We start from the raw sequence: 24,403 nt of genomic DNA on the forward strand, positions 1-24,403 counted from the left end.
TTCTATCTCCCCAGGGATCCTCCGATCACATAGTTGTATCAGTTAAGATAAAAATGAAATACAATAAGTCTTCAGACGTACCTCTCCACTGTACTGTATATCGATACTCTATGGCTGACTGGGATAGCTTTCGTACATGCATATCTTATCCATTCCATGTTTAAAATGGATGTATCCTCTATAGTATCAGGCCTGACCGAATGGTTAATTGTAGGCATAGACATATTCATACCATCCAAAAAATTCCAACAAAAACCTAATAGCTAGCCACGGTTCTCCCCAGAATGTGTTGCTGCCATTGCACACAGAAATCACTTTTTCCATAGCTACCAACATAATAGATGTACTGAGACTAAAGGTGCCTTCAGGACTGCCAGCAACCACTATAAAAGAGTAATAAAAAATGCAAGAGAGCTATATGCTCAGTCCATCAAATCCAAAGTAGCTGAGCAGCGGCTTGGTTCCCACCAGTTTTCGCAAATAACAAATAGGATCCTGAACAGATGCATGCGTTCTATCCCAACCATCATCAATGAACCTGAGGTCATCTCATCAGCATCAGACAAGGCCAAACTATTCGCCAAGAACTTTGCAGCTAACTCTACCCTCTGCAACGAAGGGCATCAACTCCCCATATTTCCTCCTACAACAGACAACATACAAATATCTGCGCACGAGGTCGCCAAACTAATCAAGAACCTTGATTCCAGTAAAGCAACTGGCCCAGACGGCATTTCAATTATAGTGTTAAAAAAGCTTCGACCAGAACTTGCCCCCATACTTACAAAACTGTTTAAGCGTTGCCTTAAGGAGAAGTGCTTTCCAACACCCTGGAAAACCTCGTCAGTATGCCCTGTATTTAAGAACTCAGGTGATAAGTCATCTCCCTCTCAGTACAGACCAATAAGTCTCTTGTGTGTCATGAGTAAGTTACTGAAATCCATATTAAATAAAGAAGTAGTCAACCACCTCAGCAGAAATAACCTTCTTAGTGACATGCAATATGGTTTCCGTTCTGCTAGATCTACAGCTGATGTGCTAACAGTTATATCCCATAGGATTAGTGAATCTCTCAACAAAGGCTTCCTTTCGAGGGCAATTGCTCTTGACATATCAAAGGCCTTCGATAAGGTTTGGCATAAGGGCCTACTTCACAAGATTTCCAGCTACGGTATAACTGGAAATGTTTTCTCAATAATTAAATCATTTCTCTCTGATAGGTTCATAAGAGTAGTGGTTGATGGGCAGCAATCAGAGGCCCACAGTATTAATGCTGGAGTCCCCCAGGGGTCCATCCTGGGCCCAACTCTTTTCCTGATTTACATCAACGATCTTCCAAAACACATATTTAAATCATTCGTTGACATCTATGCTGATGACACGACCATCTACAGCAACACATCAAAGGCCGTAAATGACAAAGCTCTCTCTGATTCCCTCTCCTTTGATCTTGAGCGCGTGGGGGAAGAGATGGCTGGTTACTTTTAATGCATCTAAAACCAAGCTCCTAACTTTACATCATCAACGCTCTGTTCCTCATCTAGCATCAATTGAAATGGATGGCTCTCATCTTGGGGAGGCTTCATGTTTTGACAAGCTCCTGGGTTTGACCTTTACTCCTGATCTGCAATGGAGCACGTATATCAAGTCTGTTGCCTGGGCCGCTGGGAAAATGGTGGGATCTTTCTACCGCTCCAGAAGATATCTCACTACTGATGCAATTCTCTATCTCTATAAAAGCCAAGTATGTCCAAAGATGGAGTACTGCTGCCACATCTGGGCTGGAGCTTCAAAAAACAGCCTATCCTGTCTTGACAAAGTACAAAATAGACTTTGTGGCTTAGTGGGGGATGCTCTCTTTTCTTCCCTGCAACCTCTCTCCCACAGAAGAGACGTTGCAAGCCTATCTTTGTTTTATTGTTATTTCCATGGCAAGTGCTCCAATCTCTGCCCACCCCCTTGCCAATCCTTCATGATAAATACCCGTCTAGTTAAAACCACTGTCAGTAATTTCCCCCACTCTTTATCTGTGCCTAAATCAAAACGTAGATTCCATGAACATAGCTTTTTTCTGAGAAGTGCACACCTGTGGAGTTCTCTTCCGTTTGCCTGTTTCCCACCTGACTACAGCTTGGACATCTTCAAGTCCAACATAAACAAATTCCCGATTAATCGCCCCCTTAAGTAAGACACTTTATCAAATCTCCAATACCAACTATTACGACGATATTATCCCATTGATTATTGTACACAAAATAACCCTTATCCCCGAGTGGCTTTCATAAAACTATAAACTTAATATTATGTTTTTTTTTTAAATAGCATTTTTTCGAATTAATATATACTATAATCAGTTGAACTGCGAAGAAAAAGAAACTTTGTAAACATTAATTAATTTTTAAAAGATTAAAACGATTAAAATTCCATTATTTCAAAATGTTCCGTTACAACATAGATTTTTAATTAATTGTGTTTAAATTTTTTTTAAAATATTAAGTTTTAATATAAACATGACTCTTGTCAGCTATTTTATCGCCAGATTAAAACCAATTTGAAAATATTATTGCACAAATATTATGCATTTTGTAGGCCTCCCCTCATATTTTCTATGTCTCTTTTTACCAAACAAAATATGGAACCCCGTAGGTAACCAAATGAAAATTCAGTAAAACCGTATTTCATATTTAATATACAAATGTGTATAATATTATTAATCATTAAGCTGTGTAAATCTTAAAACCTAACAAAATTATAACAAAGTTTAATTATTAATTGCAGTTTGAAGAAGATAAACAAAGGTTTAAAAAATCATTAAGTCGCTTCTGCTTTTCCATAGTTCGTATAGTTAAAACAAATCTAACGTCACGGAAACATGCGGTCCATTCTTCACAATCGTTTGGCAGTCCCTATTCATCAATTTTCCATAAAAATTACTTTTAACTTTCTACTCGATGAATTTTCACAATTTTTGGATACCTTATTATTGTTGACATGACACGTAATATTGTTTTTTGCTTAAAACGATTAAAAATAACTCGATCTGTTGACTATTTTTAATAATCTCCCTTTTTCTTATATGTTATTTTTTTGTGTGCTTGTTTTAATAAGTACGGTTTTTAGGTACGTGCAAAATGAATAACCGATGCTGAAAATCTACAAACATTTTGACCCCTCTCTCTACTAAAAAATCCACCAAAAATCAGGAAATTAACCAATTTTAATGAAATTGGTTAATTTATCAAATAAAGATCACGGAATATAATGAAACCATTATTTTTATTTGACTCTTAGTGGCTATGTATTATTTTATTTAAACAAAAAACGCCTTTACTAAAGTTATGGTTTTCAGTAATATAAAAAAACAAAAATTAATGAATTTATTTTTGCTTTTTTATGAAAATAAATTGTAACAAAAAAAAAAAAAAAAAAAAAATTTCAGGAATATTACGAAAAAAGCCCCTAAAGTCTGTAGTAATTAATTCGATACAACTAAAACAAAATTATTTTCTCGAACTACAAATATTATCATTGAATTAAGTATTGTTTATTTAATATTTTCACACCAAAAAATTATAATTGCAAAAAATTTCTACTTTTTTTTTTTTTTTAGGTTATATTTTTCACATAATTTTTATACGTAAGATTTTCCTTGCCTGAATGAAAATGAAACATTCAGCATACCATAATTTTTTATATAATCTTAAAAAAAAATTTTTTTTTTTTAAATGTAAAAGCAGAAACCCAAAGAAATAATTAAATAAAAAAAAATGGTAAAAATTATAGGACGATACGAATGTACGGATGCACGGCTGGGAACAAAAAAAGAAACCAGCATTCCCTACTTCCCTACAACTACCTGGCGTCATTTTGAGACAACCTTTTGACTTTCTGACATTTTGGGCTTCCGTAGAATCCATTCTTAGCCGACTTTGTTTTGTTTTGATTTGTGCAAAGCTAGAATCTCTCACTTTTGAGGGCTAATTAAGCTATTTTTTGTACAAAAAAAGTTGTTTAAATTTTTTTTTTTTAAAGTTTAATTTAATATCTTGGGACTTTACTAATTATCTTTGTAATCAACCCAGAAAATTAATATTTACCTTTCAAGGGATTTTTACAATGAATTTGGTACTTGTACAGTTTAGTCAAGACATTAAAAAATGAAAATATCGAAAAAAAGTTTAAATTGTATGTATCCGTTATGGAACGAAGTTCTCAAAAAAAAATAAAATTCACTTAATTTCATCAAATAGTTTTTTTTTTTTTTTTTTTTTTACAGCAAAAAAACAATTTGTTATGATGCCGAGCAAAATGTTCGATTTTTAGGAAGAAAAGCTAGTATTAAAGATGGGGAGGGAGTGTCGGCGCTTTACATGGAGATATCTCCCTTTGGCATTTCTAAAATTCAAACAAAATTTTATTTTAAATCCAAGATGGCCGCCTTCAACGCGCTCTCATAAAAACGTGTTTTTCCGCTGTAAAAAAAACAAAAAAAAAAACTACTTGATGAAATTAAGTGAAATTTTTTTTCAGAGAACTTCGTTCTGTAACGGATACATACAATTTAAACTTTTTTCGGTATTTTCATTTTTTAATGTCTTGACTAAACTGTACAAGTACCATGAATTTATTTCACTTAAAAATTTAGCTGAACTTGTCAGTTTCCGAATGTCGGTGTGAAAACATTTTTTTTTCACGCATACAAATATTTTTTTTCCTTTTGGAAATTAACTTTAGTCTTTAATTTTTCAAATACAATCCAAAAGTAGTCGGAAACCTACAAAAGAATTATGATAAACCGGCTTTCAAAACTAAGTCCCACTATTATATTTCCGCCATTATTGCCTGTACAGTTTGATTACAGCAGTAATTTTTTAAATTTGTCTAATCAAGCAAACACAATATTACTTTATTGTCATTTCGAAAATAGCAATATATCCGAAACTTACAAAATTTGATAGAGTAATTATTTTTTTATAGGTAAAAGTGTATATTTTGCTGTTTCCTTCATACTAATAATCAAGGGAAATTGAATTATCTCCCTTATTTTTAAAAGTTCGTGATTCTTACCATAATGCCTGTTTAAAAAAAAACAAAAAACACTTAATAGCAGCTGTTGTACTCGATCAAATTTCGTAATTTTTGGATATATTACTATTTTCGACATAATAATTTAATAAGTAATACTGTTTTTGCTTAAAAGGGCATATTTAAAGCAATTACCACTGCAGTCTAACTGTAAACAAGCACCTTTTTTTTTTTTTTTTTTACTTTACTGGAAATTACTCCAGACAAGACATGAAACCATTTGATGTAATTTAATCCTAAGTTATGGAAAGTTGTCTGTTTATCTCCCTCCTGCAGCGGAAAGATGTGACACAAGGCCAGGAAAGTGGAATTCGAAAAAGCAATGCCCCAAAAGGAGAGCACTTTAGTCTACAAAGATGCCTGGGCAATCCAGTCGGCATTCCCTGGTAAGGTTGCCTCGGACGATTAGCAATAAACCAACTTTTTTCTCCAAAGGAGATGGCAAGACCTGGGAAGGTAGACCTTCTAGAACTGTGCAGAACCAGGACTGTACCTCAGCCAACAGGGAACACCTGTGTGTGAGGATGTACAAACTGTGTTCATAGATTAGGGATGCACATCAATGCCTCTCAAATAAAAGTCATGTATTCGTGGATTGACCAGGTTACTCGGCAGCCACTCATGCTTGACAGAAGTCAGCTAGATAATGTGAATTTCTTTGTCTATCTTGGCTCTACTATCACACCGACTTGATAGGCAACGGCTGAGATTGGACAGCAAATAGGATCAACATGGTCTGCATTCTTCCATCTTAACTGGTCTCTGTGGTCCTGATAGGAAATAATCTTAGACACGAAGGGACGTATCTCTCGGGCGATACCGAGGACAATCCTTCTCTATGGCTGTGAGACTTGACCTATAAGAGTGGCGGATTTGTCTTCAACAACGACTGTCTTTTGTGGAGAACATGTTCCGGTTTCTACACTCTGCCAAAAAATAAACCTATGCCTCCATCCTTCTTGAACAATGTCCCCAGTGGTTTGGACATGCAGCTTATTGACCAGAGGGTGAGCTCATCCACAACGACCTCTCTCTTCCTCCTCTGCCTGGCTTGCACAAAGGTGCCAGTAGGCAGCTGAAGACCTGGTTGACAACAATTAAGGACAACCTGGTGATACCATCGGACCCACAAGTAGTTGGAAACGGGAGTGGTTAGCCATTTCCTGTAACCTGACCTAAGATCGCCGAAACTGGTCTGTGATGGTTAGAGATGTAGTTTGTGTTCAGGATGAAGCCTTCTCAATCTAACCAGGATGATAGGTGGCACAAATACAAGAACAATAAGTAACAAGCAATCTCAACAATGGCTTGGACTTTGAAGACTTTGGGGCACAAGGGACCTTGCTGTCAATGTCACCCCAAACAAATTTTTTCAGCCAGGCTAAGGTGCGAAAATAGTCTGAAAATAGAATTAATTTATCAAATATTGTGTAAAGTTTTTAACTTTTTCTAAAATATTAGAAAATTTACATTTTTTAAAAATTAGTAATTGAAGAGTATTTTTGCCGATGTTTATTGAAAACTCTAAACACTATTTTTTTTTTGCAGATAAATGCAATGCAACGACCCATATACAAAAAAGTTGCATTTTCTTTTTAAATAAATAGGAAAAAGGAGTTTTAATATTAATATCAATACACACACAAAAAATTATAGGAGTTATATATATATATATATATATATATATATATATATATATATATATATATCTATATATAAAGCTGCATGTCTGTGTGTGTGTGTGTGTGTGTGTCTGGTCATGAATAGGCTCCTATATGGTTGACTATTATAGAAAACTGATCACATATAATGAGAGAAGATGTATTAAGACACAGGAATGGGTATGTTTCATCTGGCATAATGATGATTCATTAAAATTGTGGGGTCTGCGTACGCGCCTGGTCCACAAAGTATGGAAATAAAAAATTAAAAAAAAAAAAAAGTTTACAAGTGTTTTTGATATAGATGCACATAATAATACTTTGATAAGTATGTTTTAACTTAATTAGGGAAGGTATAATAAAATTGTGGGGTCTGCGTTCACGCCTGGTCTCCATAGAATGAAAATAGGCACAAACTTTAATAAAGACTTTTCATATCTATCTGCGTAAGTATACTTTGATAATTATGTTTCAGTTTGAAGAAATATGGTATAATAAAATTATGGGGTGTTCGTTCGCACCTGACCTCCATAGAATGGAAATATGTCATAAAGTTTAACAAGATTTTTTTAATATAGATCCACAGAATATTGTGATAAGTGTTTCAGTATGAACAGGTATGGTATAATAAATTATGGAGTTTATCTATTTTATTTTTATTTTCATCATATTTTGCTTTGGTTTTGATACCCCCAAATTCGGAGCTATCTCTTTACAACCCTTCCTTTTCATAACCTATCATACTTTCATAAATCAGAGTCCATTTTTCTGTAGGCTGTTTTTGAACCCAGTCAAAGACGGGTACTTTTGCTAGTATATATATAAATTTTTTTTTTCCAAGGAATTCTGCCTTTTGGATCATTTTGGACCATTTAGAACTTACCTGTTGGATTGGAAGTTTTTAATTCGACCGTGTTTGGATTTTACCATTCTTGGATTTTTTACCCTTCACCGGACTATCCATTTATGTGAAATCTTTTTATCATTTTTTCTTTTACCTCCTATTCCCCTTACCTCACCCTTTTTTTTAACCAAGTAAGATCTGTGACTTACTTGTGGTTTCACTAAATACTTTTACATGCAAAATCTGATCCCGCATTTTGCTAATTCCTGCCCTCTGATAAGAAGGAGAGTATTTCTTCGAAACTCCGCGGATTAAGGACTATCCACTTATCTTTTGCTTCCTTTTTAAGATTAAATATGTTTTTAACTCTTTTTCAAGATGTTTTTTACCATGTTTTATTAATCATTTGTTCATATATATATATATATATATATATATATATATATATATATATATATACACACTCACAAAATAGGATTTAAAGACTTTCTCCAAATCTAAAAGAACAGTAGGTACATCCAACGCACGCCACAGTTCTAACCCCTCACATAATGTAATTTAATTTAATCGTATCATCCTAATTTTTGCACAATTTAAAAGAAGCTTCGAATAAACTGCTAATATTTAAACAAAAACTTTTTACAGCACACGAAAATAATGAAAATGCAAGACTAAAATCATGTTTACATTATCGACGCTTTAAAACACCGTTCCTATGTAATGATCATTTTGAAGGCGTAAACATACCCATGTTTAAAAAATCTTGCAAAAATCAATGATCATATTTTCATGAAATTTTCGATGCTTATTCATTTTAAATTAACTTACATATTAAAAGTAGGTTTCGTTAAATATCTAAGGGAAATTCTTTCGGTGTTCCCCTCGCAATATTTCATGTTACGCAAACGAAAACTAAATTTAGGTCTATAAAAATTGCAACATTTTTTAACGCTGAAGTGTTTAAATAATTAAAAATATTTAGTTATATATATATATATATATATATATATATATATATATATAATAAATATAACAAAATTTATTTACCTTGAAGTTGTAAATAAAAAATCGACATAAAATCAATATTATTATGGTTAAAAAAAAAAAAAAAAATCGAAGCCTTTTCTCGATAATATTTTTATCGATAAAATTATTTGAATTACAAAAAAAAAAAACAACAACAACAAAAAAAAAAAAAAACCCAAGAGAACTCTAAAAAATAATTAATTCTAAAAAGATTTAAATGATATTAAATTCCAATATTCCGCGATATGAAGTTTTAAACATAGAATTTTTTGGTAAATGTTTACTTTAACTACAACAGAACACCGACCAATAAAATTTGTTTTTCCTGGGTTTTCGGGGTCGGTAACAACGAATCTGATATTCAAACCCGTCGCAAATTTACCGTTTGCATGGTATTAACCCCTGAACCCTCGCACTATTTTGTGCCAACTCACCGTCATCGTTTATGCTATTCTTACATGGTGCGTTCGCGCATGAACCTGCGTAGTAAGGTGACTTGCCACATCGCGGAAGAATTTTTAAGCAGACATTTAAAATAACAAGAAAGTTTTAAAAAACAACAAAATGTGGTTCATTTTTCTGTGTTACGTAGTTTTTGATGCTTCACGAGCGATTTACAAAAACATTTTTATTTTTCGTTTTTTTTGCAGGGGGGGGGTTATTCAATTATAAAACTTGTACAACATTTAAGAGGTGCTTCTGCAGTTTGAGCAGAAGAACTGTTTAATTTTTCACAAAAATTCTGTTTACATAGGGCGTGGAGGGGCAGCGGCAGGTGGGAACGAGTGGTGTCGCGCGTACGCGCGACACCACCCGTTCCCACCTGCCGCTGCCCCCCCCCCCATGTAAATAGAATTTTTGTGAAAAATTAAACAGTTCCTGCTCGGTGTGTCGGCGCGTTACTTACGGTAAAACGGGGTGGTGGTAAAACGGTAAATTGAATTGTAGAAGCAAGAAGCACTTGTTGTACAAGTTCTATAACTTAATAACCCCCTATAAAAAAAAAAAAAAAAAAACGAAAAATAAAGATGCTTTTGTAAACCGCTCGTGAAAACTAATTTCTTTTTTAGATCAATTAAAAAGCATCAAAACTACGTAACACAGAAAAATGAACCACATTTTTTTTTTTTTTTTTTAAACTTTCTTGTTATTTTAAATGTCTGCTTAAAAATTCTTCCGCGATGTGACAAGTCACCTTACTTCGGGGGTCCACGCGCGAACGCATCATGTAAGAATAGCATAAACGATGGTGGTGAGTTGGCACAGAATAGTGCGAGGGTTCAGGGGTTAATACCATGCAAATGGTAAATTTGCGACAGGTTTGAATATCAGATTCGTTGTCACCGACCCCGAAAACTTACAAAAAAAAAAAAAAACAGATTTTATTGGTCGGTGTTAGGGTTAAACATTTACCATTTTTTTTTTTTTTTTAGAGGTTTCCAATATTAAAAAAAAAAAATTCATATAAAGATTATATGACTATTGACCTTGTTAAATTAGAAAATCTAGCATCAACCTCAAAAACTTCATTTTGATTTGATTAATTGAAAGCAGTGGCATTTTTTTCCCCATCCTTTTTCAAAAAAGAAAAAAAATGTACGAAGGCTTTTTTTTTTTTTTTTTTTTTTTTTTTTTTTACAAAGGCATCACCACATTATCAAGGCCCAGAGGCCACTCAAGGATAAGGGTTAAAGAGTGTACAGTAGAAATTGGTCAATATAGTAATCATTAGTAATGAAAATTTGGTAAATTTAATAACTTATATGGAACGGCTCATCAAGAACTTATTTACTTTAGACTTGAACACAACCATATTGTAGTCAGCCGGAAAGCAGGAAAACGGAAGACAATTCCACAGGCGTGCAGTTCTAAGAAAGAAGCTTTGTTCATGGAATCTACGTTTAGGTTTAGCCACAGATAAAGAGTGGGGGAAATTATTGATAGTGTTTACAGCTAGACGAGTGTTTCTTGTGAAAGTTTGGCGAGGGGGGACCAAAGATTGAAGCTCAGTTGAACACTTTCCATGAAAATAACGATACATCAGAGACAAACTCGCAACATCTCTTCTGTGAGATAGAGGTTGCAAGGAGGAGAAAAGGACATCTCCTACGAGGCTACGAAGTCTATTTTGAACTCTATCAAGGCAGGACAAGTCCTTTCTAGCAGCTCCTGCCCAGATGTGGCAACAGTATTCCATCCTTGGACGTACCTGGCTCTTATATAGGTAGAGAATAGCATCAGCAGTGAGATATCTACTGGATCGATAGAAAGATCCCACCATTTTTCCAGCGGCCTTGGCAACAGATTTGATATACGTGTTCCATTTAAGATCAGGAGTAATGGTCAAGCCCAGAAGCTTGTCAAAACTTGAGGCCTCCTGAAGACGAGAGCCATTCATTTCAATTGATGACAAATGTGGATTAGAATGTTGATGATGTAAAGAGAGAAGCTTGGTTTTAGATGCATTAAAAGTAACCAGCCACTCCTTTCCCCATTGTACTACGTGCTCAAGATCAGAGGAGAGAGAATTGGAGAGAACTTGGTCGTTTACTGTCTTAGATGTGGTACCATAAATGGTAGTGTCGTCAGCATAAATGTCTACAAATGATGTAAGGATATGATTTGGAAGATCATTAATGTAGATCAGGAAAAGAGTTGGGCCCAGGATGGATCCCTGAGGGACACCGGCATTAATACTGTGAGCTTCTGATTTTTGCCCCTCAACTACTACTCTTATGAACCTATCAGAAAGAAATGATTTAATAATTGAGAAGACTTTTCCAGCTATACCATAGCTAGCGATCTTATGAAGTAAACCTTTATGCCATACCCTATCAAAGGCTTTAGATATGTCAAGAGCAATTGCTCTAGAAAGATTGCCACCGTCGAGAGATTCGCTAATCCTATGCAATATAACTGTAATGACATCTGCTGTAGATCTAGCAGAACGGAAACCATATTGAGTGTCACTAAGAAGGTTATTTTTGTTGAGATGTTTGATTACTTCTGTATTTAACACAGATTCTAGCAACTTACTCATGACGCACAGGAGACTTATTGGCCTGTACTGAGAGGGGGATGAGCGATCACCTGAATTCTTAAATACAGGGCATACTGATGAAGTTTTCCAGGGAGATGGGAAACTATTCTCCTTAAGACAACGTTTAAACAGTTTTGTAAGTATGGGCGCTAATTCAGGTTGAAGTTTTTTGAGTACTATAATTGGAATACCATCAGGGCCAGTTGCTTTACTCGAATCAAGGTTTTTGATTAGCTTCGCAACATCACGTACAGATATACGTATATCACATAGCGTGTTTTCTGATACAGGAGGAAATATTGGGGGTTACAGACAACTTTAAAATTAATTTAATACGTAGTTCGTTAAATAGAAGTCTATTTGTTTCACAAAAAGGTAAGTCTTATATTATTTTTTACCCATTTTTTTTTATTGTAAATGTTTATTTAGTCATAAATTTCTGCATAAAAAATGTATAAAATTTTTCCATTATAAATTCGAAGTTTTAAACTGTAAAAAAAAAAAAAAAAAAAAAAATGGAAAGTTTTTTTTTTTTTTTAATTAAAAGAATAGTACTAAAAACTTTTGTGGTATTTCCTGAAGAATTTCGGATTGGATTTGAATTATTGATTCTTTTGGAATAAAAATTAATTGTTTGAAAACGATTTCCACTTGCAATGAAAGTTTATAACATTAGGTAAAAGTGGAATACCATTTAAAAATCAAGTTTTAAAAGGCAATTCTTTAGTAGGTTTGATTATTTAAAAGGCAAGTCTTTAGTTGGTTTGATTATTTAAAAGGCAAGTCTGTAGTTTGTCCTCTGAAGTACTTTTACCTAAATGTTATAAACTTTGCTTTTTTTTTTCTTTCATAACTGTTTGAAAACGATTCCAATTTGCAATGAAAAATACAAATAAAATTTGAAATGACGACGAAAAAAAAAAAAGAGAAAGGGATTTAGTTTTGTTTTTATTTGCATTGTTTAAAAGAGAAAAAATTGTCGATTAAAAAAAACCCTTCATGGCTTTGTTTTCATGTAATTCGCACGCGCAGAATTTTTCAAACCGGATGGACGGTTTAACGCCCAAGCAAGCTGGTCTGAGTTTTATAATCATATAGATTTACACTACACTTGATTTCTTTAGGGTTCATGTATATTGCTTTCATATAAACTGCAAAAATCATGGTACTTGTGCATCGTACGACACGTGATTTCCACAGAGTTTATTTTGGTTGGCTCGCTTGGCAGCTGATGGAAATAGCCGGAAAAGGCCGGCTGAGCGTTCCTCAATTATTAAAACGCTACGAAAAACATGAACAGTTATCCAACCCTAACCTATGCGCTTCAAATTAAATTTTTAATTCTTTCAATTTATGAAACCGTCGCCTACTTAAATTCGTATTAGCTAAAAACCGACAGCGCGTTCGTTTCTAATATTGCGCCGGCTTTTTCCGGTTCTGCCGGGCGTCGGGCGAACCCGAGTAACTTTGTGGAAATCGCGGTTCGTCTGTTCTTCAGATGCTGCATTGCTGCACTTCCATTTCTTGTTCTCTTTCGGTGGAGGATGATCAGTCCTTCACGACTGAGACAAATGTTTATTTTTGTACCTTTTCTCCACGTTAAAAAACGACCCTGGTGTCTAACTCTGTCCCGTGGGGAGGCATAGTAAATAGGTACATAAGCACTAAAACTATTTATGTAATTTGCAAGATATGCTAAACTTATAAAAAACAATTTAAATCGAAAAGGATAAAGGTGGAATTGTTAGGTGAAAGTACAGAATAATTACCAAATACCTTTCCCTTTCCATATTAAAAATGGGTTTCGGTGGACGGTGCACGTATGGAAGCATTAATTTTTTATTTTCGTCTTTTTTACATTTTTTTTCCAGCAGATTATTATCGAATGGTCACTAATCAACCAGATTTTTAAAAAATACCAAAAAATCAATAGTTAACATTTTCAAAGTGTGTGCTCCGTTTCTAATACAATGTTCTAAATCGATCCCGCATTTTCGAAGCATCGACTTTTTTCGGCCAAATCTCGCGAATTTAGCCTTTTTAGCCTTTTTGACAAGGCCAAACTGCTAAAAAAAAAAAAAAAAAGGCTAAATTCGCGAAATGTGGCCGAAAAAAATCGATGCTTCGAAAATGGGGGGGGGTCGATTGTATTGGAGCAACTGATTTTTTTTTTATAATCTGGTAGATTAGTGACGATTCACTGAAAATCTGCTGAAAAAATGTAAAAAGACGAAAAAAAAAACAAAAAACAGGAGGGGTTATCGCTTTCGATACGTGTGCCTGCCTGAGTGCCTGACTGCCTGAGTTTCTTTCTGCCTAAGGTCCTTACAATTAACAGAAAAATATAGTTTGCGGGTTTTCTTTTATTTTTATTCTTACAATTTTTATCTTTTAAGTAGGATTTTGAAAGTTAAATCTATTAATAATTGTTATTGGTTGATCTTTAAATTATTAATGAACTAAATTATTTCGTTCTTCGTTATTGTGAAATTCGAAAATTGAAATAGTCTTACCCGGATATAAGAGACCAGAATATAAACCCTGATATAAGAGATTTTATCTGGTCTCAAATTATAGCCTGTGTTAATGTACAATGTAACCCGGATATAAGAGCCTGAGAAAAAGTCTTTTATACAGGTTACACTGTATTGAATTTCAAGTGAAACCAATGAATTGTCATGTCACAGTAATAAAAATATCCAAAAATTACACAAAACGATAAGGTAGAAAATTAACTTGGTACTTGTACAGAATTTGAACCAGACGTAACTAAGCCGCTCGGCTCGGCTTTGCTCAAAACATGCCAGATTTTGTCGAGCGTCGCCGATTATCAAAGCGAAACAACGATACTTAAAAAAAAAAAAAAAAAAAAAAAAACTGAAGAAAACTTGTACAGAATTTGAACCAGACATAACTAACTGGTCGCTCGTGGTTTGACTGTAATCTGACGTAAAACACCAATCAATGCGCAGCAAAGAAGCAGACGATATTTAGGGAAAAATTGGAAGAAAAAAACAAAAAAAGACAAAAACAAAAAACAACGGGACCAGCCGGGAGCTTCTCGATAGTTATCTTTTCGTTTATATGGAGACAGAAATTTGGTAATGATCCTTTTGTCTCCAACTTAAACCACATACCGGAAAGCTACCTGGTTTGGATTTTCTTCCACATTCGCTGTCTCTTCTCGCCCTACTTTGACATCGTCTGATGATGCGACCGTAGAAAAATCTACCTAATTCTAAGGTAATATCCAGGCTGTCTTACTTTAATTTTTAGAAATAGGTTGCTTAGCTCCACCCTACAAGGAAAAAAATGTTCATGAAAATTAAAAAAAATAACAAAACAAGAAAAAATAACGCAAAATGTTTACTTTACATTAGTTACAAAAATAAATAAATAAATAAAAATTAAAAAAAAAACAAACTGAAATACACATAAAAAAGTGCATTTAAAAAAATCGTTGTTAAAAAATATGAAAAAAAATTGCTCGATTTTATTGGTTTAAAAAAATACTTGTCTTAAAAAAATACTTGGTTTTAAAAAATACTTGGTTTAAAAAAATACTTGGTTTTAAAAAAATACTTGGTTTTAAAAAAATACTTGGTTTTAAAAAAATACTTGGTTTAAAAAAAATACTTGGTTTAAAAAAAATACTTGTTTTAAAAAAAATACTTGTTTTAAAAAAAATACTTGTTTTAAAAAAATACTTGTTTTAAAAAAAATACTTGTTTTAAAAAATACTTGTTTTAAAAAAATACTTTATTTTTTTCACTTAAAAAATTGTTACAAGAATAAAATAGAAACGAAGTAATCCAATTTACGAGGCTTCCACTACTAACGATAACTAACTCAGTAGTAGGGCTGTGACAACAGAATATTCTTTTCATTCTTTTGACTCTCAAGTATATATCCGACACAGTCAATCAACCGAGAACCACATCAGTCTATATAAAAACATAAGATATTAACGGATATATACTCAAGAATCAAAGCAATGAAAAGAATGCTGTTGTCACAACCCTACTCATTAGGTACCTCCGCAGATATGTGTAACACGTCAGCGTTTTATACATTAATAGCAACGTCATCATTTCGTGTGTTTATTATTTTCTGGGTCAATTTCTATTGATTGGCATTTGGTGCTATTAGTGTATCAAAAGCCGCCATTAAAAATGCGTGATAAAAACTTGAATACTTGACTTACTATCTTTCGAAGCTTATAACTACTTGAAAAATGTAATTCAAACCCTAATTTTTTTTTCAATTAAAGAAGCAAAGACCAAATAAAAAAATAACAGGTTTAATAGCAAATTATGCAATGTTTTTTAATCGGTTTTCTTTAAAAAAGATTTATGAAAATCAAGGAAATTTTACTTACTTCGATTATAAAAAATATATATAAATTCCAAAAAATCACTTACCTATAAAAAATACTATTCAATGGGTACTTCCATTGTTCATTGTTAAGAATTTATCCATATTTATACTTATATTCATTGTCCTTTTTAAATAAAATACATTTTAAACAAGGATTCAAAACAAAAAAAAAATGTTTTTCACTGTTCAAATAAAGGGAGACAAACGTCTGATTTTCTTCAAGTTTCTGCTCCGGTGGCTTCGAAGCGCCATAATTAATGTCTCTTTCTATTGCATGCTGTAAACCAAAATTAGTATTTTTGAGTCACCTTAGATGAAAAATGAACACATTCACTTATCAGTTTTGCCGTTAAAAAAAAACAAAAAAACTCTACCGATTTTTTTTATTCTCTTAATGGAATACATGAGTTTTTGATTAATATATTTTATTTCTCTTTATTGAGTGATTTTTTTTTTTTAAATCTAAGCATAACACGAGCTTTCACTTAAAAAAACCCCACAAAAATCAACGTGATTCAAGAATCAACGTGATCAAGAAAAAAAGGTTTTACACTTTGGACTTTACAGGTAAATTTCCAAAATAAACACTTCTTTTTTGTGTTTTAAATTAGAATATTTTATTTATTGACCTTTTATCTTATCTTCAATTTGTGATATATAAAACTTTGGTGAGTAAATTAATCATTTTCATTTTAATAGACATTTCAAAATGGGGGGGGGGGTGAATTAAAAAAAACGTTTGTCTAGAATATTATATTCGTTTTTTTTTTTTTTTTTTTTTTTTTTACACAGTGATCACCACTTATCAAGGCCCGGAAGCCACTCAGGGATAAGGGTTATTGCAAGTACATTACGTTAGTGTGGAGATTTGATGAAGTGTTTACTTAAGGGGCGGTTCATTAGGAATTTGTTAACATTAGACTTGAAGACATCCAAGTTGTAGTCCGGTGGGAAGCAGGCAAACAGAACAGAGTTCCACAGGCGTGCACCGCGTGCAGTTCTAAGAAAGAAGCTCTGTTCATGGAATCCGCGTTTTGATCTAGGCACTGATATAGAGTGGGGGAAATTTTTCACAGTGGATTCAGCTAGACGGGTGTTTTTCGTGAAAGATTGGCGAGGGGAGACCAGAGATTGGAGTTCAGACGAGCACCTGCCATGGAAATAACGATAAAACAAGGATAGGCTCGCAACATCTCTTCTGTGGGAGAGAGGTTGCAGGGTAGAGAAAAGGGCATCCCCCACTAAGCCACGAAGTCTATTTTGTACTCTGTCAAGGCAGGATATGCTGTTTTTAGCAGCTCCTGTCCAGATATGGCAACTGAAAGAGCATAAAATTTCACATTTACCCTGAAAATATCGTAAAAAATTGAACCAATAGAAAAATTTTGATAGATTTTTAAAGTTTAAAAATTGAAAAATATTTCACTCGTAAAATTCAATTGATTTCATACGTAAAAAAAAAATAGCTGCATAAACGCGCGCCGCCACTTTGTAAACACTGTGTTTTAAAAAATAAAAAATAATATTTCTATTATTTTTTAAACAACTTTAATAGTTTATTTTGGAAGTATATTCCATAAAGAAAATAAACAACGCACTTTAAAAAGAGAAATTACGAGTTTTTTTTTTTTATAGATCTTATTTGCAGTTTTGTGTTAGGAGTGTCAAAAATTTTTTGTTTGTTTTGTTTTGCTAACGGATTTTCATATTTACATTTATATTATATTGATTTAGAAAAATTAATAATTAAATATATTTGTATTTATTAATCCGTTAATTTTAACGTCTTCTGATGAGACTTAAGTATATAAAGATAATGTTGCTTAAAGGCCTTCATACTTTTTTGGGAAAAAGGCGCAAAAAATAAAGTTAACACGCCATCAATTACTACACACATAGCTTCGAAAAAGTTGTCAATAAACAAATATATAGCAAATAAATGTTATCAAAGGCAAGATAAGTTACTTTTCTACCTAACTGGATAATTTTTTAGTGTTTTTATTTAATGTAACATATTTATTCAGCTCGAAAAACAGTGTTCACCGATGTATTGGAAAATTTTAAATGACACCTGACTCTGTTGAGCATAGTAAGTTTGTGAAAATGAGTTAAAAATAAAAAAATATACAAAATACTGTTAAAAACCCAGCGAATATATGTCAGCCTATGTAACGGTAACATATATTGAGCGAGTTTCTAACAATATTTTGTATATTTTTTTATTTTTAACTCATTTTCCCAAACTTACCGTGTTCAGCAGAGTCCGGTGCCATTTTCAATTTTTCAATACATCGGTAAACACTGTTTTTTTTTTTTAGCTGAATAAACATGTTACATTAAATAAAAACACTGAAAACATATCCAGTTAGGTAGAAAAGTAACTTATCTTGCCTTTGATAACATTTATCTGTTATATATTTGTTTTTTGACAACTTTTTCGAATACATAGTAATACAAATTCCGAATTTTTTGTAGGCCGCTTTTGGATTTCCGATTTTTATATCAAGAGTCATATATTCTATTATATCAATATATACTTTTTAATATTGAAAACCTGTTATAAAAAATGTTTGTTTAAATAATGTTTTCTTTCATATCGTGGAATATTGGTTGATTGTTGGTTGGTTTTGTTTTATGGCATATCAACCCTTTTCAGGTTATTTAATGCCAAATCCAGTTATTTTGAAGAAAAGTTTTTTTTTAATAGAATATATTTATTTTTCAAGTCGGTTTTTATTTAACCCATAGTTGGGACCCTAACAGGTACTACCACTCCGGGTCAAAGTGGACCTGGTAGCAATGGCAATTTAAGGGTGGCTCCGCACTCCCCAAAGCCCGCAAGCTGGGGCCTCACCATTGGAGTTTAAGGCCATATCCAGGACCATGGAATATTGGAATTTAATATCATTTAAATCTTTTGGAAAAATAATTATTTTTTAGAATTGTTTTTTTGTTGTTGTTGTTGTAATTCAAATAATTATACTACAGAGAAAAAAATTATCAAGAAAAACCGTTTTTTTTTTCTTCTTTTTAACATAACATTGATTTTATGTCCAATTTTATTTACAACTTTAAGGTAAGTGAAATAAATAACGTCATTATTTTAAATTTGATCTATTCGGTTTTAAAAAAATGTTGACATTTTTATGAAATTTTATTTTGTTTAGTTTGCTTAACATGACATATAAGGGATTAGAACACCTATTTTTTTTTCTCATATATGTAACGAAACCTACTTTCATTTTGTAAGTTTATTTAATAATGAATAAATATATAACATTTCAGGAAAATATGACTATTATTTGATTATTGCTAGATTTTTAAAACCTGGCTCTGTTTACGGCTTTAAAAACGTCACTACATAGGAACGTTGTTTTAAAGCATCGATAATGTAAACACGATTTTAGTCACAAATTGTCATTATTTTAATATGCTCTAAAAAATTAAAAAAAAATATTAATAGTTTATTTGGCACTTTTTTTTTTAAAAGGTAACAAAGTTAGGACGATAATATTAAATTACAGTTACATCGTGTTACATATGGGGGGAGGGGTTAAACTGTAACACGTGTTGGAGATACTTAATCCTTATCCTTGAGTAGCCTCCGGTCCTTGATAAGTGGTGACTTCTTTGTAAAAAAAAAAAAAAGAAAAAAAAAGGTAAATTTTTACGATGTGCCCCAGCGTATTATAAACACCCCAACCTCCGCATTTTAAGAACGGCTTTCGGAATAAACACGGTAAATATCCAGATACGCTACTAGAGAACACCGACCACTCTAATTTGTTTTTTTTGGAGGTAATTGAGGTCGCTGAAAACGAATCTGATAGTCAAACTTGGGTCAAATTTACCGTTTGCATGGTATTAACCCCCGAACCCACGAATAACTTTCCACCATTTTGCAGCTTCTGTTTACGCTACGCGCGTGCGCTGCAACATGAACGACGGCTTGCTTCACCTAGCGCGCCCCAACATCACATCCGCCCCCCCCCGCTCGCGCCCCCAATGTACACAGTAAAATCTTCGGAAAATGTTAAATGGTGTTCTAATTGGTAAATGTCGGTGCGTTACTTACGGAAAAACGTTTAACTAAACTGCAAAAGCACCTATTAAGCCACATAAGTTCTATAATTGAATCCCCCTCCCGCAAAAAAAGAATGAAAAACATAAAGATGTTTGGTGCTTATGTTTTTGTAAATCACATTAAAAACTACGCGAGACAAAAAAAAAGTCCCAATTTGTTGTACTTTTCTTTAACTGTAAGTCATAAAAAAAAAAAATGTCAGTCCGTAATTTTTTGATTGGTACGCCATGTGAGAAGGCAGTTTGCTAGGTGAAGCAAGCCGTCGTTCATGCTGCAGCGCACGCGCGTATCGTAAACGGAAGCTGCAAAATGGTGGAAAGTTATTCGTGGGTTCGGGGGTTAATACCATGCAAACGGTAAATTTGCCCCAAGTTTGACTATCAGATTCGTTGTCAGCAACTTCAATTACCTCTAAAAAAAAAACAAATTAGAGTGGTCGGTGTTCTGTAGTAGCGTATCTGGATATTTACCCCCCCCAACCTAGAAAGCTGTTCTTAACATGGGGAGGTTGGGGGTAGGTGTTTATTCCGAAAGCTGTTCTTAATATGGAGTGGTTGGGGTAGTTTATAATACGCTGGGGCACGTCGTAAAAAATACCAAAAAAAGAAATTGTTTCAGTAGTTTCTTATTATTTTTGTTATATATATATATATATATTTTTTTTTTTCTGGTAATTTTATTATATTTAGATGTTTTCTCCAGTATTTCCTTGAGTAGCGTTGTTGGTACGCTATGATAATCGGCGACGCTCGGCGAAAGCCGGCGGTTGATGTCATGTTCCGAGCAGAGGCGAGCGCAAGCGGTTAGTTAGTTACATCTGGTTCCAATTCTGCACAAGTACCCCTTGCATTTCCGTTATTATTTCAGCACGGTCCTTATACTGCATAAGTACCCATTTAGTTATTAAAAAGAGAAAAATATTGGGCGCTTCTACAGAAGTGGAGCGAGATTTTGTAGTCGATAAATTGAGTTTTCAGATAAAAAACAATGGTTTTACTGATTTTTTTTTGATTTTTTTTTTTATCAATTCTAATAAGTTACAATGGTAGCTTCCAAATTATGCCATTGAAATTATCTGAATATTATTGAATTATTAAAAAAAAAAACTTTAATCGTGTTAGCAGGTGAAAAATTGCCGCCATCTTGTTTAAATCAAAACGGAAAATTACCTCCATTTTGAACTCGCCTGTGTCTTACGATCGTTTTCAAATTCTATTTTGTATTTTTTTTTTTTTTTTAATAAATAATTTTCTACCTTATCGATTTTCGTAATTTTTTTGGATATAATAATCTTAAAAATACGAGGAATACGTAGCTACCATTATTTTTGGAGATTACCCCATTGTTTTCATGTGAAATTCAGTTTTACAATTTCCGAAATTTCGCTCCAATAGTTTAGAAGCGTCAAGTGTAGAGGGCATTGTAAAGGCTGCTGCAAAGAAGGTGGGTTCCCTCTATCGAGCTAGAAGTATCCTGCGAGTATCCTATACCTTTACAAGGCCACCATTCATTCGCCCATTCATGGAGTATTGTTGCCACATCTAGGTTGGTGCATCTACCACTAGTCGCTCCCTCTTAGATAAAGTCCAAAAAAGAGTTGTCAATCTAATCGGTCCCACTTTATCAACTAAGCTCCAGCCCCTGTCTCATCGCCGCAATGATGCATCACTGTGCATGTTTTAAAAATATTTTAATGGAATGTGTTCTGATGAACTTGTTTCACTTGTACCCCCTCGACGTACATGTTCCTGACAAACCCGCATGCATAGCAATAAGATTTCACTCCTTCGCTGTTGTTGTCCCTAAATGCCAGAAAGCTTTCTATTCTAATAGTTTCTTTCCCCGAAGAGCTGGACTTTGGAATTCCCTTCCTGCTGCCTGCTTCTCTGGCTGTACTAATATGCATAAGTTTAAATGTAACAGACAAATATCTTGCTAATCTTTCCTAGATATGGCCCCAAATAATGGCCCCTTACGTCCAAGTGGCGATATGATTTTTGTAAAAAAAAAAAAAATGGCACACCCACCCCATGGCCACCTCGCAAGGATTTCATGTTTGTTTAAATTCAATACTTACCCCAGCGGATAGGAGTTCGGCCCATGTATGCATTCGTTGCCGGATTATACATAAATATTTTAAACTCTTGCTTGAGCTCCTCCTTGGTTTTTTTCCTGTTGAAAGCTTTCGTCATGGTTCTATTTCTTTTTAACGAAATAAACTAAACAGGATCAACAACATAAAAGTTTATCAAAATAAAAAAATAATAATTAAAAACGCTCAAATTTGAAACACGGTTCTCTGCTTGCAAGACAGTTGTACATCTGTTGGCATGGAAACGCTGACACGCTGTTAAATTAATTTAATTGATTTTTAAATCTAAAATTGAATTAATAAAGAAAAACCATTTTTTTTTTAAATAAAAAATGATTATTATTATTTATTATTATTATTATTATTTAATATAAAATACAGAATTTGAATTTCATTAAAAAAATTTTTTTTTTTAATTTCTGCGGGACTCTTTTTCAATTTTTTTTTTTTTTAATACTAATGGTTCATACTTCTCTATTTTCATCACCTCCACTTAATGAATGTGGTATTGTGGTAAATGGTGCCAGTCAAGAGTAATCTCCAAAGCTTTACAGACAAATAGAAAGGCCCTGTACCGCCCCCCCCCCGAATTTCTTATAGAGCTTCATGCTTAAGCTTGTTTATTGTTAATTTTGCTTTTGATTGTGTAACTTTTGCACATGAATAAACTATTGCAGTTAAATGAGCTGGTATGTTGGGGGGGGGGCATGGAAATTCAAAAGTTCAGATAGAATTCGTCACTGTATTCCCTTCTCCTCACAATTTTCAACTTCCAGCACGCGTCTGTCCCCCTTCCCTCTGCCAACAGGCGTTTTATTAAAAAAAAAAAAAAAAAAAAAAACTGACCGCAATCATTTGCATATGTGTGTGGTGGGCGGTGTGATCTCGTGCGATTCCACGAGACCACTCCTTATAAAGCCACGGCCGCCATCTTTAATCTCTCTCTGTCTCTCTCCCCACCTGAAACGTGGACACTTTCTTCTTTGACTATTACAGTCAACTCTACAATTATATGAATAAAATCCTCACTTGATCCCAATCGAAATTAACTGCTCTCGTCTTGAAGAAGCACAAACCTCAGGGACTGGCTTTTCATTCCTAACCTTAAATGGAAGACCTACATCAGATCCGTTGCCAAAATCGCTGAAAAAAAATGGTTGGATCATTCCACTGCTCCAGTATGTATTTCACTCCGGATGCAATCCTCTTTAGGGGGTAATGTTTTACCCCTAATAAAATATATTTAATTGAAATGTAGATTCCATGAACAAGCTTCTTTCTTAGAATTTGCACGCCTGTGGAACTCTCTTCCGATTGCCTGCTTTCTAGCTGACTACAATCTGATTGTCTTCAAGTCCAACGTAAACAAGTTCTTGATGAACCGTCCACCTAAGTAATCCAACTTATAAAAATTCAACTACTTATGATTACTATGCTATAATCCCATTGACTAATGTATACCCATTAACCCTTATCCTCGAGTGGCCTCCAAGCCTTGATAAGTGGTGACTCCTTTGTATATATGTAAATAAAATAAAATTAAGAACACAGCACGAAATGAACAACAAAACTTCTTTTCAACAATAACAATAAAAAAGGGTATTTATTTGCAGCAGGAAGTTGACGGTAAGACTGCAATAGTGGAAGAAGGAATAGAATTTTTTTTTTTTAGGGGTCTGTGTCGGTTAGTCGGTATATTCCCTGTGTTGTCCCTAACTAATAGCAGTTGTCTCCAGTGGAGGCCGTCTATGGTAGGTAGCAATGTCCGGTGGACAGGGGACGAGAGAGGAGAGGTGTTGCTTAGCTGGAGGTCCGGTCCTGATTGATGACCAACTGTAGTTCCAAAAAGTAGATCTTTAGGGGACTGATGAATCAGTGCGCCTTGTTAGCTGATTGGCCAGTGTGTGGCCGAACAGCTCAGGAGGGAGGGGGGCATTTTTTTTTTTTTTTTACACGGGCATCACCACATTATCAAGGCCAAGAGGCCACTCAAGGATAAGGGTTAAAGAGTGTACAGTAGAAATTGGACAATATAGTAATCATTAGTAATGAAAATTCGGTAAATTTGATAACTTATATGAAACGGCTCATCAAGAACTTATTTACGTTAGACTTGAACATAACCATATTGTAGTCAGCCGGAAAGTAGGAAAACAGAAGACAATTCCACAAGCGTGCAGTTCTAAGAAAGAAG

General features: G+C 33.7%; 1 protein-coding gene across 3 annotated transcripts in view; it reads right to left on the bottom strand.

The window, feature by feature from the left end:
* Positions 1 to 22,441, bottom strand: part of LOC145247945 (putative sodium/potassium-transporting ATPase subunit beta-3) — a 238,430-nt gene extending 215,989 nt beyond the window's left edge. For all 3 annotated transcript variants that reach the window (XM_080109590.1, XM_080109589.1, XM_080109588.1), the window contains exon 1: positions 22,195 to 22,441. In XM_080109590.1, the coding sequence (XP_079965716.1) occupies positions 22,195 to 22,309 (115 nt within the window). In that variant the 5' untranslated portion in view covers positions 22,310 to 22,441. The remainder of the gene's footprint in view (positions 1 to 22,194) is intronic.
* Positions 22,442 to 24,403: the final 1,962 nt, after the last annotated feature.

This window comes from Euprymna scolopes, chromosome 26, assembly GCF_053919585.1.
Source record: "Euprymna scolopes isolate OS-2025 chromosome 26, ASM5391958v1, whole genome shotgun sequence".
NCBI lineage: Eukaryota > Metazoa > Mollusca > Cephalopoda > Sepiida > Sepiolidae > Euprymna > Euprymna scolopes.